This window comes from Rattus norvegicus, chromosome 9 (genome assembly GCF_021556685.1).
Source record: "Rattus norvegicus strain SHRSP/BbbUtx chromosome 9, alternate assembly SHRSP_T2T, whole genome shotgun sequence".
Taxonomy (NCBI): Eukaryota; Metazoa; Chordata; class Mammalia; order Rodentia; family Muridae; genus Rattus; species Rattus norvegicus.
The window spans coordinates 80,632,497-80,648,910 of NC_141542.1; the positions used below are offsets into that span (position 1 = coordinate 80,632,497).

General features: G+C 44.7%; 1 protein-coding gene across 5 annotated transcripts in view; it reads right to left on the reverse strand.

The window, feature by feature from the left end:
• Positions 1 to 2,395: 2,395 nt before the first annotated feature.
• Klf7 (KLF transcription factor 7) overlaps positions 2,396 to 16,414 on the reverse strand; it is a 93,658-nt gene continuing 79,639 nt past the window's right edge. For 4 of the 5 annotated variants that reach the window (XM_087566711.1, XM_087566709.1, XM_087566710.1 and 1 more), the window contains exons 4-5: positions 15,101 to 15,224; positions 2,396 to 8,689 (exon numbers count right to left, since the gene is read on the reverse strand). In XM_087566711.1, coding sequence (XP_087422837.1) covers positions 8,638 to 8,689; positions 15,101 to 15,224 — 176 coding nt within the window. In that variant the 3' untranslated portion in view covers positions 2,396 to 8,637. 5 annotated transcript variants of the gene reach the window in all.

Below are 16,414 nucleotides of genomic sequence, written 5' to 3' on the forward strand. Positions count from 1 at the left end.
TTAATAGAAAGCTGGAGGTAACTTAGGGAAATGAAAAATTCTCTGAAAACAGAACTAGTTTGTGTAGATTTTCTTGGGCATTTTATCATTAAAAAATGCCTTGGTTGTATGAATAGCTAGAGCAAAATCAGATGTACTTTTCAAAGGTAATAAAACTCAAACCAGTTAATACGGACAGTTTTGAAGGTTTCAGATGAAACATTGAAAGCTGGGAGCTGAAGTCAGGGAGTTGGCACATCATAGGTCAACCGGAGACCCATCACTTTTAGGTAGCCTCAAAATCTTATTTTAGTTAAAAATTGTAACCATCTCCTCTTCTAAATCTGTAAGTGGAAGATGAGCTAAAAACACTAAATTATTTATCAGTTCCATTGAACTCTGCGTTTTCTGAGACTTCTTAGTGCACCGTTCTCCACTGGGTACATAACCTCATATTATAACTACAGCACACTCAGCTTCTTCCCATCCAAGGGAAGCCAGGTTACCCTCTCAGACTACTGTTGGGTTCCAGTTGCAGGTTTTTATTTTTATTTTCTTAATTAAGACATTCCCAGTCTCATTTTTCTGATCTGCTAAAAAAAAAAATCAAACAAAAAGGCTCTGTCATATCCAAAGAGAACAAAGATAACAAAACAAACAAACAAACAAAAAACCAAACCAAAACCATAGAACTATTCCACATAAAGTATAGTCTTCCAGGGCCAGGCGAGCAAAGCCCAGAGACCGGAGCTTCTCTCAAATTTATACTGCATAAAATGGATGCCAGCAAGATTTGTCAACAATGAAAGGTGCTTGACAACAAGCCTGACCATCTTGACATCTTGAGTTTCATCTCTGAGACCTACATGGTGGAACGGTCTCCTGAAAGTTGTCCTCTGACCTCCACATACACTCCATGGTGTGGTGTGTGTGTGTGTGTCTGTCTGTGTGTGTGTGTGTGTGTGTGTGTGTGTGTGCATACTGGCACTTGCACATGCATACACACAAGTAAAAATGTTTAAAAAACAAACAACCCAAGTCTCAAGGCCTGTGAGATGGCTCAGTGTGGAAAAAACAAACAACCCAACAAACAAGGAGTAGAGGAGTGAGCCTTGTCCCAGGGTAATGTTGCAAAGCTATCTTTTCCCTTCCTGCTCAGAGAAGCTTCCAGAGAGTAATTTTGATTATGAGAATTAAATTGCTCATCTGCTGAGGCCAAAGCAGGGGACTAAGGAGTTCCACCGTTTTAGTGTTGTGTCTTCCCTCACTGGGTCAAGTTATTGCCTTTCAGCTACATTTGGGCCACTCCCCTGCTCAGAGGTGGTAGTGGAGAATTAAGACTTTCAAAAGCATTTCTCTGGCTCCAAGCACCTATTGTTAACATCACTGGACTTTGAAGTGGGAAACCAGTCTGGTATCACCCATCTATCTCTTGGCAGCTCCCAGCCCACTCCTCATACTCATTGTCCAGGAAGCATGGCCTGCTCTTGTAGCAGGTTCAGTCCCTGTAGCCATGGTTTCTAATGTGGACCCTTATTGATGCTTTTCTTCAGGTTTATGCCACTAGGGGTAGAGGATTTTAGTCATCATAGCCATTTTAGAAAACCCAGAGCTTGAGAAGAAACCCCCAGGAGCTGTGTGTCTCCAGGGACAGTGTTTATTGTTGCTTCCAGTTAATAATACTGCTTACCCGGGAGACTGGCTGGGCGAGGAATGCTGGTTCCTCTGAGTCCCTTCCTACCTTGATGTGCCTTCTAAAAGCCCAGCACAGAATCCATGTCAGAAAGCTCTTCCTTCTGAGAATTCTCTCAGATCTCTCTTCTCTTCTGCTCCTTGGGGTGCTTGTATCTGTTCCTTCTCTGTGGAGCCACCTGGGTTTTCCTGCCCTGCTTGGTCACTTCTTGCCCTTTCTTACCCACTGTTTCTTGTACATACCCCCTCATCCTTACCTCAGGGGTTCCCTCAACCTTCCTACCGCCATGCCTTCTCCACAAACCGCCTCAAATGATCCTTTCTAAACACACTCCTGGTTAATACCAGCACAGAGCAAACTGCCCCTTTTCCCTCATCAAATAATCTGCTTTCAATAAGCCTCACCCAGCTCCCTAAACAAATAGCACTCCATAATCGACCTCATTCGAAAATATTGCTTTTCATAACCTCTAACCATTTGCCATTTCTCCTTTAATTCACCATGAAGAACACACAGGCACACTCAGATGCGTGTGCACATAAACTTGCAGGCGCACATGCCCGCGTACACATCACCAGAGAAAAATGACAGTTTTGCCTTCCCTTCATGAGAAAGAAAAGTTGTTTGAAGAATATAAGGAGCCACTTGTGTCTACATGAGGAGTTTCTCCCTCCTAATGGAATGAGCTGAGGGGGAAAACAGTGAAACCATTCCAAGGCCAAACACATTCTACTTGTTTATTACACATATTACGTTCTTAAATAAAAATGCGTCACATAACATTTTTGCATAGATATCTTACAATATACCAATTTAAAAAAGAATTATGAAACAGACCAGTAACAAAAATAAATTTTTTCTTCATTAATAATTTTGTAACATTAACATACCACCATCATATAATACAAATAATAGTTTTAAATCTTAAGACTTTTGTACAGCAAAAAAACTTGACAAAGTAATATATTTATATATATATATATAAAAAGCTTAAAAAAAATAAAATGTCAAAAAAAGGCATAACCGAGGGCTATAAGACTGGGTACTTCTGTGATATATTATAAATACCAGAGAAGGCCTGAGAGAATGTGACAGGGAGGTGGGGAGAGGGGAGGGGCTGGGAGCAGGTCTTTCCAAACACACTTGTTAGACACGTCCGGCAAAATGAAAATGTATAGTGCAAAATTAAATGTCTTCAAGCAACTGTGAAGAGGATGATGGAGGGTAGAAAAAAAAGTTATGGCGGCTGGGAAGTCATGTGTTAAGAGCAGGAAAGGGAGAGGGTTGGGGTGTGGCTGGGAAGTCTCGTGTTGAGAGCAGGAAGAGGGGAGATGGGTGGAGGCCAGAATTGGGGGATGGTGTGGTGGTCGGAGGGAAGGAGGGGAGGCTCTGAAAACATTAGACATTTAGTTTGCCTCTGTGTTAGCAAGGGGAACTTGGCCCTAACAGGTGTATTTTTTCCTCCCTGGAATGAAGCAGAAGTGAAAATGGAAGAAATCAAATTGTCTGAGCTTGGGTCAGGAGATGCATGCTGGGAAGCAAAAGAGAAAAAAAATGGCCATGAGCCCCCAAATCTTTAGGACCTTGGTTTACAGAAATTATTCTACCTCTGGTCCCAAAGACTAGGATTGAAATGTCCCCTATCCCCACCCACTGCCCCTCCCCTGAATGTGGAACTAACTCCCAGTGGTATGCTTTGTATATACTGGCGTTCTAAGCATTCATCCCCCCCAAAAGAGATTAGGCACTGGTGGCTACCCCTCTTATACCTCAGTAGCCTGTTTCCTTCTGCGAAGGTACAGTAGGTACATGTGCACACCCATGCCGGTGTGTGCACACGCACCACCCTCATTATTCTGACGTGGGGTCCTTCGTATGGCAGTAGACAGAAGCTGGGCTCAAAGCAATTACGATTCCAAAGCTCACAGTTGAAACCAAAATCGTATAAATGGTCCCAACCAAGGATACATCAACCTTCCCTCATGACCAGAGAGGGAGCCCTGTTTGGAAGAGTCTCTTGTTTGGGATATTTGCTAACTGACAGCTTTGATCTCACTCCCGCTGTGGATCCCTGTTTCCCAAGGACTTACACGAAAATGCAGAACACCTGAAGAATACAGTACTATATTGGAAAGATGCTCGTAAGAAAGTTAGTTGCAGCTTAGCCATTCCCTTTCTGGGATCTGTTAGAGGAACCAAGAGAGGAGATTTACGTGTTAAAAACAAGAAGCCCTGAAGCTCAGGCATTCGTCGTGAGATACCACATTTCATAGGAGCAGATTTTGCTTCCTCTGACATATTTCTGTTGTCCATCTCAAGTGCTTCCAAAGATCCTCAAAGAGAAAAACAGGCCATCAGGAAGGGCAGCAATGGATACTTAGGCGGGGCCCTCCGGTTCCAAAGGAAGCATCACCGTGTTTCCCGAAATGCAACCCAGACACTCAGAACCAGGTATTCTCCTGCCCCAACTTCTGCCACTTCTATTTAAAAAAAAAAGTTGAGGGAAAGTTTTCATTAATTTATTTCAGCAAAGTCCTACTTACTGAATTTTCACTTGGAAAATATTCTAGGTGCAAGATTTCAGCCAGATGTGAGGTCTTTTGTTTTCAAAGGGAGAAAAATCAGACTGATTTCTGGAGTCAAATGGGTTGTTCATATTCTCCTCTTTCCTTCTGAAGTAACACACGCAGAAGAGGAAATATAAGTAGTCTCCACTTTTACTTTACAAAGTGACTTCCACAGAGAAAATCACTCAGAACCATGAAAAATAATCACGCCGAGATTTGCACTAGCAAACCGTTTCTTTGGGACGCAGAAGTGGAAGCTGCAGGCAGGACAGTTCTGAATGCTTGAGTTAGCCAAAACCCCCTCCCCATTTGTTTCCCTTGGATGCAAATAGACACAGATCATTTGGAAGCATATCCCAAATTCAAGTCCCTAAACAAACTCTTCTCAAATTCCAAAGAAGATTTAAAAATAAAAAATAAAATAAAACATCCTAGGAATCCATTCTGCTCATCAGACATGAGGTTGGCTCTCTTTTTACCCTGTTATCAGCAGGCAATCGAAGGTGGAAAAGGGTAGAGGTGTGCGTGGGGAGGTGACAGCAGGGAGAGAGGGGAGTGGCCGAAGGGCTTTGGGAAGGAAACCGGAACGGACAGGGAAATGGCCAGCATGAAGGTCATTTGGGGGTCTCCAATATTGTTTTACAAAAATGCAGCTTTATCACGGAATCCAAACATCTCTTTTTTTCTGGACAAAGTACTCATCTGCACAGGCCTGACGCCGGGCCAGTAAGCTGAGAGTGGAGGAGGCCAGGAGCAAGGAGCAGCATTACAATGTCGGGTCTCCACGCCCCTGAAGGTCACGTGGAGGAGGAGGAGGCGTAACTTGAAGTAAAGAAAGTTGCCAGTGGCTTAGAACCGTGTCTTCTACATAGCCAACTCTGGACCCTGGATAGAACGCTCAAGAGGACAGCCTGTGCCACACTGTGCCAGGCTTGCCCTGTCAAATTTGGGATCCCCTTGGAATGTTAGGAGGTAATGTCTTAAATTGTGAAAGGGATTTCGTGTTTCAAATATCCGTGACACTATTCTAGATACCCAGTCCTCTTGGGAGCCAAGTTCACGTTGAGGTTATTTCTTGAAAAACTTGCTCCCTCCAGAGGCGTCAAGTGACCACCTCTGCTGTTGAGAAAGAATGGAGGCCATGTCACCGACCTATTTCTAAAATGTCCAAGGGCTGCCCGCCCCGAGCTGAGGACTGGTTATCCTCCCCAGGTGTTCATCGGGGCTAGAGAAGAACAGATTCAAAGCCATGCGCTTAGCACCCACCAAATTCTCAGGCCAATTCCCACAGTCAACAAAGGACTCGGAAGCAAGCAAGCACCATCATGGTATCTTAGCGCATCCTGCTCCAAGAGAAGTCAGGAGCAGAGCACAAAGACCTCACTGATACAAAAGAGAAATTACCAAACGTTTCAGACACCAAAGAGGACCAAGGGGCCTTTGTTCTGCCACATTCAAATGAAACCACAGATGACAAGGGGGGGGGACGAACAGCAACGATTACTCTTTTGCATTTCTTTCTTTTTTTTTCTTTTTCTTTTTTTTTTTATAGAGCCTTGCATTGGTCAGTACAAAAAAAATTAAATTAAGTACTATAAACCTTAGTAATGACATTTTGAGAGCAAGAGCAGCTCCAGCCTGGGAGAGAACATCTGTAAATCGTGGCAGCCATGGCTTAATGCCATCCCTGGCGTGTGCGTGCATTCATGCTGGACACTGACTGCTACAGAAGGGGGAAAAAGAAACAGAGCAACAGAATCTGGGCAGTCTAAAGTTTTCATCTAGTGCACTGACTGGAGGCGCTACAGTTCAATACAGGTGAGGTTCAAGGTCCCTCACACATCCTTCATCCAAACAGGATGCAGCACACATTCAAATATAATCCCGTGGTGTGCCCTGGTGGACTGGCACCTGTATAGTGCACTCCATTGCAGTAACGAGATTGTCAGCAAGCAGTGCTCCAGAGCAGTCCTAAGTCATGTCCACTTTCAAATCTTTGGAATAAGTCAGATTTCTTTTTTCTTTAATTCCCTCCAACTAACATATACATAATTGCTTCTGGCAAATGGGGTGTGTGTGTGTGTGTGTGTGTGTGCGTGTGTGTGTGTGTGTGTATGTGTGTGTGTGTGTGTGTGTTTACAATGGTTTCTTTTTTTTCTCTTTTTTTGGTCTAAATTGAAAAAGTATAATAAAAAAGAAATTTCTAAAGGCTAGACCTTGAAATGCCCCAACTGTCCAACGGGAAGCTATACAGCATTTGTGACAAAGCGGTCCCTTTACCCTCAGACAAGTAGATTCAACATTTCAGTAAAACCAAAGTTGTAGAAAGCTGAGAGAGAACCCAAGTGCCAAGGATCTTGAAGGCTGCTGTCATATGTGTTTGTGATGCTTATAGTATTATTATTATTATTATTTCCTTTAAGAGACTTCAGTTTTGCATCCCAAATATGTATGGGCGGCATTTTAACAGTCAGTGGGTAGTGGGTGAAACAGTCAGAGGAGGGCAGGAGGGAGCCAGCTGGTATGAGGAGCAGCAACCGCGGACGGACCGAATGCCATTTTTGTTTGTTAGACGTGTCTTGAAGGGATGGTCCCAGAATATACAAAATATACAATCTGCCTTAATACCCACCCCGCTCGCTTGCATAGGCCAGTTAGTGGTCCTAAAGGCAGTCTTTGGAGTTTAGGCCACTGCCAGCTAGCTAAGAATGCGGGAGGAGAGAAACCAACATCGGGTGTGTGTGTGTGTGTGTGTGATATGCAAATGAGCAAAATAAATCCCTTGGAGTCAGCTTTCAGGGTAAATATGAGGCCTCTGTTGATCCTGGGTGCTCTAGGTCACAAGCCATGGTGGGTCTAGACAAAAGAACAACCCCCCCCAAAGAAATCCCCCCTTTACCCCTAGAGACATTGTAAGAGAGACACCTCTGCCCTTTCCTTAACGGACAACCTTCATTCCCACAATGGCATTTTGAAGTATGTATTTAACAAGTGGGTACCATGATCTCAGTGGGTGAGTGAGGGAGGGATGGGGTGATGTTTTGGGAAGCCTCTAGACGTGGGAGGCATCCGCAGGCTCCCCCGCTCCTGGAAAGAGTGATATTTTTGGCTTTTTGTCAGGTCATAACCCAGAGTTAGATTAAATACGCAGCTGCCCTTTGAGACTAGCGAGACTATGCTGTAACTGGTTATAGGGTAGCAATGACAACACAGGAGCTGCTCACTGCGAGCTGAGGTCATCACGCCTTAAGGAGGGATGAGAGAACTCTGATGTCCCGTCTGATTGGCTGCTTCGAGAGCTAGACATCCAGGTGCCGAGAGAGTCCTGGAGAGGTTTAGTCCATGGAGACAAGATAAAACATTTAAGCTTCCAAATAAGCTTTTTTTTTCCTTTTTCAAGTTTTCATTAGCAAAAAATCAGAGAGATTTAAAAAGAAAAAAATCTAGCACTGGCAAGAAGGTGAGGCTCAAGGGTATACTGTGATTTATCGTCAAGGACTTTATTCTCTTGGCCACTTTGCAGTCATGCTAGAAGTTTCCAGAATCCCTAGTGCATATGATGTGCGAGAGTCAGAAAAAGTAAGAAAAGAAAACTCCTCCCTCGAGAGTAAAGTCTAGAGAGATGCAGGCCAGAAAGGTGTAAGGTGTAAATCCATAGTCTGCCGCCGCTAAGGCCGTTGGTAGCGATTCAAAAGATCTCAGAGGTCCTAAGAAGAACCAAAACCAACCGACAGTTCTGTGAGGAAGTCTGACGTACAGAATAGCAGGACTTTGCACACACAAAGGACAAATAAACCAGGAGTTAAGTTTGGCTACCAAACTGCAATTTGGTTTTCTAGGTCAATCTCCCCCAACTATTTAAAGAGAAACATTAGTGCTACACATATGCAACCGTAAGATGTTGGATTCTCTGAGCACGTTGCACTGAGAAGTAAGTTATGCAAGCCTCTCGGACTGCCGGCCACCATGGAGACATCTGTTTGCTTGGTTTTCCCTTGGCAACAGCAGGAAGAGATCCAGTAGTGCTGGAGTCAGCAGCCAGTGCTCGCCCAGTTCACCTGGCTTCCTCCTTCCTTGTCTTCTATCATCTGGCTAGGGCAAGGCATAAGAAATAGATGTATATACTTTAAATATAGTTGAGTGCATGACAGTGGGTATGTGTGTGGGTCTGTGTGTGAGAGGGTGTGTGTACGTGTGCGTGTACATGTATGTACACAGAGGTTTGTAAGTGAGAACTTTCTTCTGCGAGGCAGTGCTCCCGCCTGAAGTCCAGTCCTCTGGTCACGGCATTTCCTTCGGACATTGGCTGCTGCCATGGCAACTCTGGCCTTTGCGGTTGTTTTGCTCTTGTTGTTGTTTACTTTTGTTTGTTTTTTTTTTAATTTTGTTCTGTTTTGTTTAGATATGTCTCTTCATATGGAGAGCAAGATGATCAGACCTGGAGAAACACCTAGAATGATAAAGAACAAGTGTGTTAGAGAGGTCTGGCTACTTCAGCAAATGATCAGTTCTAAAGAGATAGCACCTGTGAGTTCCAGAGAGAGGAGGCGTCAGCTCTGGTTAAACTGCTTTAATTCAAACCCTAGCTCTTCCAGTCACTATGTGGCTGATAGGGACCCTTGGGGCACGTCTCATACTTTCATTTCAAGGATTAAGCAAGATAAGTATTAGAATATCACATTACAGGCTGGAGAGATGGCTCAGCGGTTAAGAGCACCGACTGCTCTTCCAGAGGTCCTGAGTTCAATTCCCAGCAACCACATGGTGGCTCACAACCATCTGTAATGGGATCTGATGCCCTCTTCTGGTGTTTGTAGTGTCTTCTGGAGACAGCTGCAGTGTACTCATATATTATAAATAAATCTTAAAAAAAAAAGAATATCACATTACACAGATTAAGATTTCAATCCATGGTAACTTATGATTAACTGTTATGGCAACAATAGCTATCTAAGAAGGAACAAAATGTGGACGTGAGCTCTAAGCACACAGCTTGCTCATGTACTGAGTATACAGTAATGGATAACTGGCCTGTATCATCAGCCAGTGGAGCACTGATGTTTCAACACCCAGAGTGCAGTCTCGAGCTTTATAATGAAAGCCTAGGAGTGTACAGCCTGGAACTCCAGGGCCACACAGGCATAATATACTCACACCAAGGCAAAGAGCAGAGAGCAGTGCTCATAGGCTGAGTATGTTATCGAATGTGGGCACTGTGCTTGCATATCTCCAGTACTCTCTGACATCTCCATGGTGAGTCAGTGAGTGTGTGTGTGCACGCTTGCTCGTGGGGGCGCATGCATCTGTCTGTCAGTCTGATTCAGTATGTGTTGAGAGCTGAGTTGAGGCTACATAGGTGTAGAGTCCTGGAACAGAGACTGGGGCTGAGGCTCTTGGACTAACAGTTGGGGCTTGAGTTCCATAATGGAGCGCCTTCCTTGGCAGATGTTACGGTCATCCTCCTTCCTCTTTACTCTGGTAGTAGACACATGATAGTCTCTTGGGTAGGAACCCTTTTCTGTTCTCAGTAGTATAAAGCCGACTTTCCTTCTAAAGCGAAAGCCACGGCGGCAGTGACTGCTAAGCAACAGTCACGTGACCCGAGAGGCCAAAGTGGTTCTATAGCTGCGGAAATTACTGGAAGAGAGACATGTTCCTTCCACTGGGAATGCTAAATTGCTAGGAGATGAGCTTAGAGCTGCTAGTGTGCCCATATTGCTGCTGTGGAAAAACCTGCTGCAGAAGGAAGTGGGCAGGGGAAAGAATTTGAATGGTATCTGGGAACTCGGGTTTAGCCAACCTTAAAGACAAACTGAATTCCATTACTCATAGTTATCTGAGCTAATAATCTAAGCTAGTAAGTAACCTTTTACACTGACATCGGTCTAACAGGTTTCTGCATCTTACCAATAACAGTGTGGGCATTTCCATGTTCTAACAGTGCACAATATCAGGCTCTGGCTGAAGTAGCAGTTACAATGCATGTAAGTCAACAGCCATGCATGGGCCGGGCTGTGTGCTCTCTTTCCTTAAGCTAGCCCTTGCCTTCCCTATAACGACATTCCTAGGCATCCCTGTAGCCTAAGATGTCTCAACCACTCAAAATTCTTGCAAGGACCTTAGCAAGCTATCCATTCGGGTTTGCAGAGTTTCCTGTCCAAAGCAAGACTTCCCTATGTTTGCTCATTCTTAAACAAACAAATCACAAATCCACCCTGTTCCCTGACCCCATACACTCCACACCCTCTGTTTATGTCCATTCCTTAAATAGGCACATGTGTACAACAGGACCCCAGGAGATGACGAGGAAGAAGGACAAAAGGACAATGGAAAACTCATGGAATGGGAAAATTACAGCAGGACGATCCCCTGAAAACAGTACCAGCCTCAGAAGCTTATCTTGGCCCTTCATTTGGAGTGAACAAGTTATCTGGGCAATCCCCATGAAATAGTGGAGACAGATTTGATGTATTGTGAAACCGTGATAAAGCTAAGCGATCTGAGGAGAATTCAGCTTTGAACTTGCACGATTCTGTACTGTCATGGGGCCTACTGTTTTCCTTCCTTCCCTCAATCCCCCTCTTTGCCTTTAGCATCTAGAGGCTGCCCACGCCATTTCTGGAAACTCCAACTCTCTATCATCAAAGCAGAATCCTTGAAGATGACAGAAGACAGAGCAGCCTGTAGGATGGAGAACTGCAGTCTCCAGCAGTGGGTGTGAGCAGCCTCTAGCCCAGCAGTTCTCAACCTGTGGACCGCTACCCTTTCTTGGGGGTCACCTACGACCATCAGCAAACACAGATATTTGCATTAGGATCCATAACTATACCAAGATTAAATTTATAAAGTAGGATGGAGATAATTTTATGGTTGGGGGTCACCACAGCATGAGGAACTGTATTAAAGGGTTGTAGCACTAGGAAGGTTGAGAACCACTGCTCTAGAACCTAGAAAAGGGCAATAAATAAACTCCAGACCCTAAAATCTCTAGAATAGAAGACAGGCTATCAACACCTTGACCACAGCCTAGGAAGAGGGATGTAGGTTGAACTGGAAGCTATAGACTGTCTAGAGAATGATTTTGTAATGTAAATAAGCATGAGACATCTGTTGTCACTGGTTGCTATGGCAGCAACCTAGAGCATCAGTGGTCAGGGTAAAGCTAGGATCCTAGAGAAATCAGGAGAATGGGCACTTGGGATCCTGTCTGTCTTCAGGGTATGTGGGGATTTGAACTGTCATGTTAAGGAGAGGCCCCTAAGGGGGTTAAGCCCCTTTACTTTCTAGGTCCTGGGAACATGTCCCTGGTGTAGAACATTGTTCATCCACTCATGGGTGTTCTGCTTTTCCTCTGCTTCTTCTATAACAGGACATCTAGCCACATATGTTCAACTATCTGCCCTTATCCTGCAATAATTTTTCAGGAAAAAAAGCCAAGCCCTTTAGCATGTTATGAAATATAAATTGTGTACCAACTGACCCAAACAGGCATCTTCATTTGCTCAAATTCCAGGAAATGTTTGATATTTAGACTTAGAACAGGTTCCCCACCATTAAGATTTCCTCTCAAATTCAATATACCAGGTTAGGTACTTAGTTGGGACCAATTTATATTTATCAATTTATACTTACTGAGCTCAGCCTAGAAATAGGAAAGAGAAGTAGATAAACTGGGCATCTAGAAGTACAGAATCCAATCGTTTTAAGCGTACCACACCCCAGTACATATTCATAATGACTCAAAAGCCCACTGACCTTACACAACAAGGTCTTTAGTGATTGTGACTGCTGTATTATAGAGGACTGATGATGCCCACCAGTGTTCTCTTGCTTATGGTCAGGACCCTTTAGAGGCTAATACTTTTCAACACCTAAAGGGTTATTCCTGTCAGTACTAAAACACCCCCACTCAACTATCCAAGACCATCTACCTTAGTAACAGCCCCACCTGGATTCTAACAGTCTACTTAGGAGGCTTTTCTGTGTGTTCTCTGGAGAAGTGAGGGCCGATATGCCACCAGCAGTAACCTCATGCTCCCTAGGCTGTGAAGCACACATCCCTCTGGCACTGCATCACTTGGTGAGCTACAGAAGGTTGTGTTTGACGGTGAGGCCACACTAATCATCGCACTGGTTTTCCCTCCAGCCTGAACCTGAAGCCTGAGTGTCTTCGTAGGCCAGGCAGGGAAAGTATACAATGCAATGGGGCCAAGTATAACAAATACGCAACACCCCCAGACTGTCTCTTTACATTCGTGGTAAGGCACCAAGTATGCAGAAATAGTACTCTCTGTAAGAGGAACTAACGTACAACGTAGAACACCAGACATCAAATGACTTGCTCTCATGTTGAACAGGCAATAGGGAGTGGTGGGGATAGTGGAAAAGTAATCATCACAATACGTGACAGTTATTCAGCTCCAGTCCATGACAGCCATCTGGGAATGCAAGCCTACAGTGGTCAGATACAATCGTTCTAGATAAAAATATAAATACAGACCTGTTTTATATTTAACAACCTTCAGCATGAGCGGAGAAAACAAATATAATTACTTCATGTGTTTTTAAAACTTGCACACATAAAATGAAAACATAAATTATACATGGTATATGTTTAAGAGAGAGAATGCTGACTGCTCACACTCTGAGGTCGCACCCCTGCATTGTCACCGAGAGAAGACAACAGGGAACAGGCTCCTGCTACCAGGTGCAGATATCCTCAATTTCCAAAGGGCAGTGCCACCTAAGGAATGGCAGCTTCCCCTCATGCCAGGCCTTCCTCCCTTCTGCTCCGGGGCCTCATGACAGGTCTCAGACCTGTCTATTCTTGGCACCCTAAGCAGCAAAATGAGAGGTACTGCCTGTCATAAGACACTAGTGAGTTCCAGCCCTCATTCCTGACGTTGAAAATGGACTCCTGACGGAGGGCATGGGACTCTGGTGGACTCAAAATCTCCCTAGGTATCACCTCACGGCAGAGTCTATCTCCAGAGACCGCAGTGTGCTCTGGAGAGGAAACCAAAGCAAATGACTAACAGATGACCCATCGCTGCTATTCCCTTCACACCAAACAGGCTTGGAATATTTTCCCACATCACCCACATGAGTGGGTGACTGCTAATGTATCGGCTGCTCAAAGTTAGGGATTCCTCAGCGTGTTGAAATGGCAATTTCTTAGTCAGTGCTCACTCTCCAAAACTCGCAATGCCTGAGCCTCAACACCCCTGAGATGGGTACCTTCTGTAGCTACCTCCAACCACTACACTGGGACAACTCACAAAGAACTCATCTGCATCCTGGGTGATACAGTGGAAAGGTCTTCTGCACAGGGCCGTGGCAGAGTCAACACCTATAGGCTTCTTTACTGGCCAAGGCTGGCAATAACTCAATCAGGGACATGAGAGACAGAAGTTGAAGAGACTGCCAAACACAGAGACACTGACGGGGACACACGAAGGAGGAAAAGCTGCTGCCCTCTGCACATTCCAGAGGCCTTCTAGGGACTGGGATGGATACTGAACCAGGGGCTGTGTTCCTGGGTAGCAGACACAGCTCTCCAGGCAGCGGAAGACAATAGCTGTGACAGACATACTTCCTCCAGCCTGGGGGGAGGTTATCACTGCACACCAGGAGCCATAGGCTCTTTATTTAGTTCTCAGAGGATGAAGATAAGAGGAAAATAGCCTCTTCAGGAAGAATGGGGGAGGGAAACCAGGACTGTCCTTTATGTGCAGCCCAAAGGAACACCAGGCCAACTTGGCTTAGCATGGATTTGGACATCCTCACCCTACTCTCGAAGCAAGCAAACCCTCAGAGGAAGGTCTGGCCAGTGGGTAGTGCAGGTGTGGAGCACAGGGACTGGGAGAGGCAGGAAGTAAGGAAGATCTCATTTCCTTCCAAGGACAGCCAGGCCTCCGTGAACATCCTGCTTCCCCCTCACCCCCCTCCTGCTATCCTGCAAGCGGCTGTCCAAGCCGAGGGGACCCTGAGGCTTTCAGGGGCTTTATTGTATTAGAAGCATTTTTCTCATCATAACTGAGACCTTTAGTATTGCATTAAAAAGATGGTTAATTTTCTTAAGCTTCCTTTTAAACACAGAAATAGGATTAGAAGGGTAACGTGCTCAGATGCAAGCCCATTATTTGATTATGTCTAAACCTAATCCTGCCTTCACCTTGGCCTGCAGAGTCTCCATTTTGGGGTTTATCGGCTGATAATGCCAGGGCTGTCAGATACTATTACTTGGGTACTATCTGTTGCTGCGTGATCCTTCGACTATCAAATACTGAAGGTTTGAAATTGAGTTACAGGATGCGTTTGCAGAGTATTGCCATCTTTGGACCCTTGAGCATGTCTTCAGCAAGGAAGGAAGAGTCGAGATGTCCAAAGAGTAGGCCCATCTCCAATAATGCTTCAGGAAAAAGCCTTCCAAATCGGCCTTTTCCCTATTAACCAAACTTTTTCTTCTTTTCATTTGAAAGATGAACAAAGGTAATATGAATGATACCGAAAAGGTGAGAAGAGGCAACTTCTATTACCTTTTTCAAGATGCTGTTAATTCTCTGCCTTATCATCTTACCTGCGTGAGGAACAACGTCTTGTTTGTACCTAGTGACTGGCACTAGTTCAAAACCAGCACTGAGTGAATGCTACATAACCGAACAGAGAGCCTGAAATTGTATTACACGAGAGACTGCATTTTCTCACTCTTTCAAGCAGTAACCCAGTAAACCGTATTGCCAGGCTCACAGAGTTGGGCATGAGACAGGCCTGTTACTAGACCCAGTTCATACATACATACTAGCCTCCAACCTACAGCGCTACCTCCCTCCTCAGTCCAGGAGCTTCTAGGTCGCCTTACCTGTCGCAGTGGTTACACTTAAAGGGCTTTGCACCTGTGTGTTTCCGGTAGTGCCTTGTGAGCTCATCGCTCCGTGCAAAACGCCACTCACATCCTTCCCATGAGCACTTGTAAGGCTTCTCACCTGCAGAAGACACAGAAGGACCATGGTCAGCAAGGAAGGATCTCATGCCCGCTGGGTTCTGCTGCCCGGTGGCTAGTCTCAGCAGATGACCTCTCAGATCATTTTTGGTAGTCTACATTCTCTAAAGTAGAATGTTACTTAAAAAAAAAAAAAGCCTCCTAGTGCTGTGTGTTTCTTTTGTCTCTTTCCTTTTTTTTTAACCTTCAAACCTAGGACTGTCATTTCGGTTCCCAGAGTCAGGGCACTTCCTTCAACTGGTGAGGGATCAATTTTTATTTATTTTCTATTCCCCGGAGCACTCCGAGCCTCACGGTCCAAGCAGAAAGGAAATTGCTATTTTCATCTGAACCACAAATGCTTCTAATTCTATTTTTCTCAAGAACCTCCAGTAACTTACCATTTCAGTCTTTTTTGTCTCTCCCTGCCCCCTCCTCTTCCACCACAAACCATAGCCAGGGATCTAAGCGAGGAGACAAACACCTCAGCCTCCTGGAACCCGTGTTCCTTCCAGTAAATATGACTGGGTGGACAGACAACAGGACCATAACTGAGAGGGAGTAAGACGGAATTACTTCCCGACTCCCAGCATTCGTGGAGAAACTGCCCAGAGGTTCCCATGACTCAGTGGCTCTTTTAGAGTGTTCATATTGGACAGTAATATACATCATTGCAAAATATTTTAGAAGTCAATTTGTAGAGCATGTTTTAGCCGCAGGGAAGCTGCTGAGAAATATGAAATTCGAGCACTGGTGCCCAAGTGACCTTTCCACAGAATAAATACAGATGGAGTATACGTACGGACAAGTGCAGGACTTTTTTTTTTTATAAACCCATCACATCTGTCACCAAACAGGACAAATATTTATCCTTCCAACTATATAGTGAGCTGGTCCTAATTAAGTAGAACAATAATGTTTATAGATCCATGAAATCATGAAGTGGAGTCCCTGCCCACCAAAGGCAGAGGCGCAGAATGGTTTAGGATTCAAATTCCAACCTATGGGCAAGGCTGGTCAACCCTGGGTGACTGTCTAACCTTGGGTAAATTAACCAAGTTCTCCATGCTCCTGTTTTCTCAGGGATAACAACAGTGTGTTCCCCTAAAATATTTGGAAAGATTAACAATGTGGCTATGAATTACATATTAATTAGAAACAGTAGTTAGCACATGGGAGACTCATATAATCAGT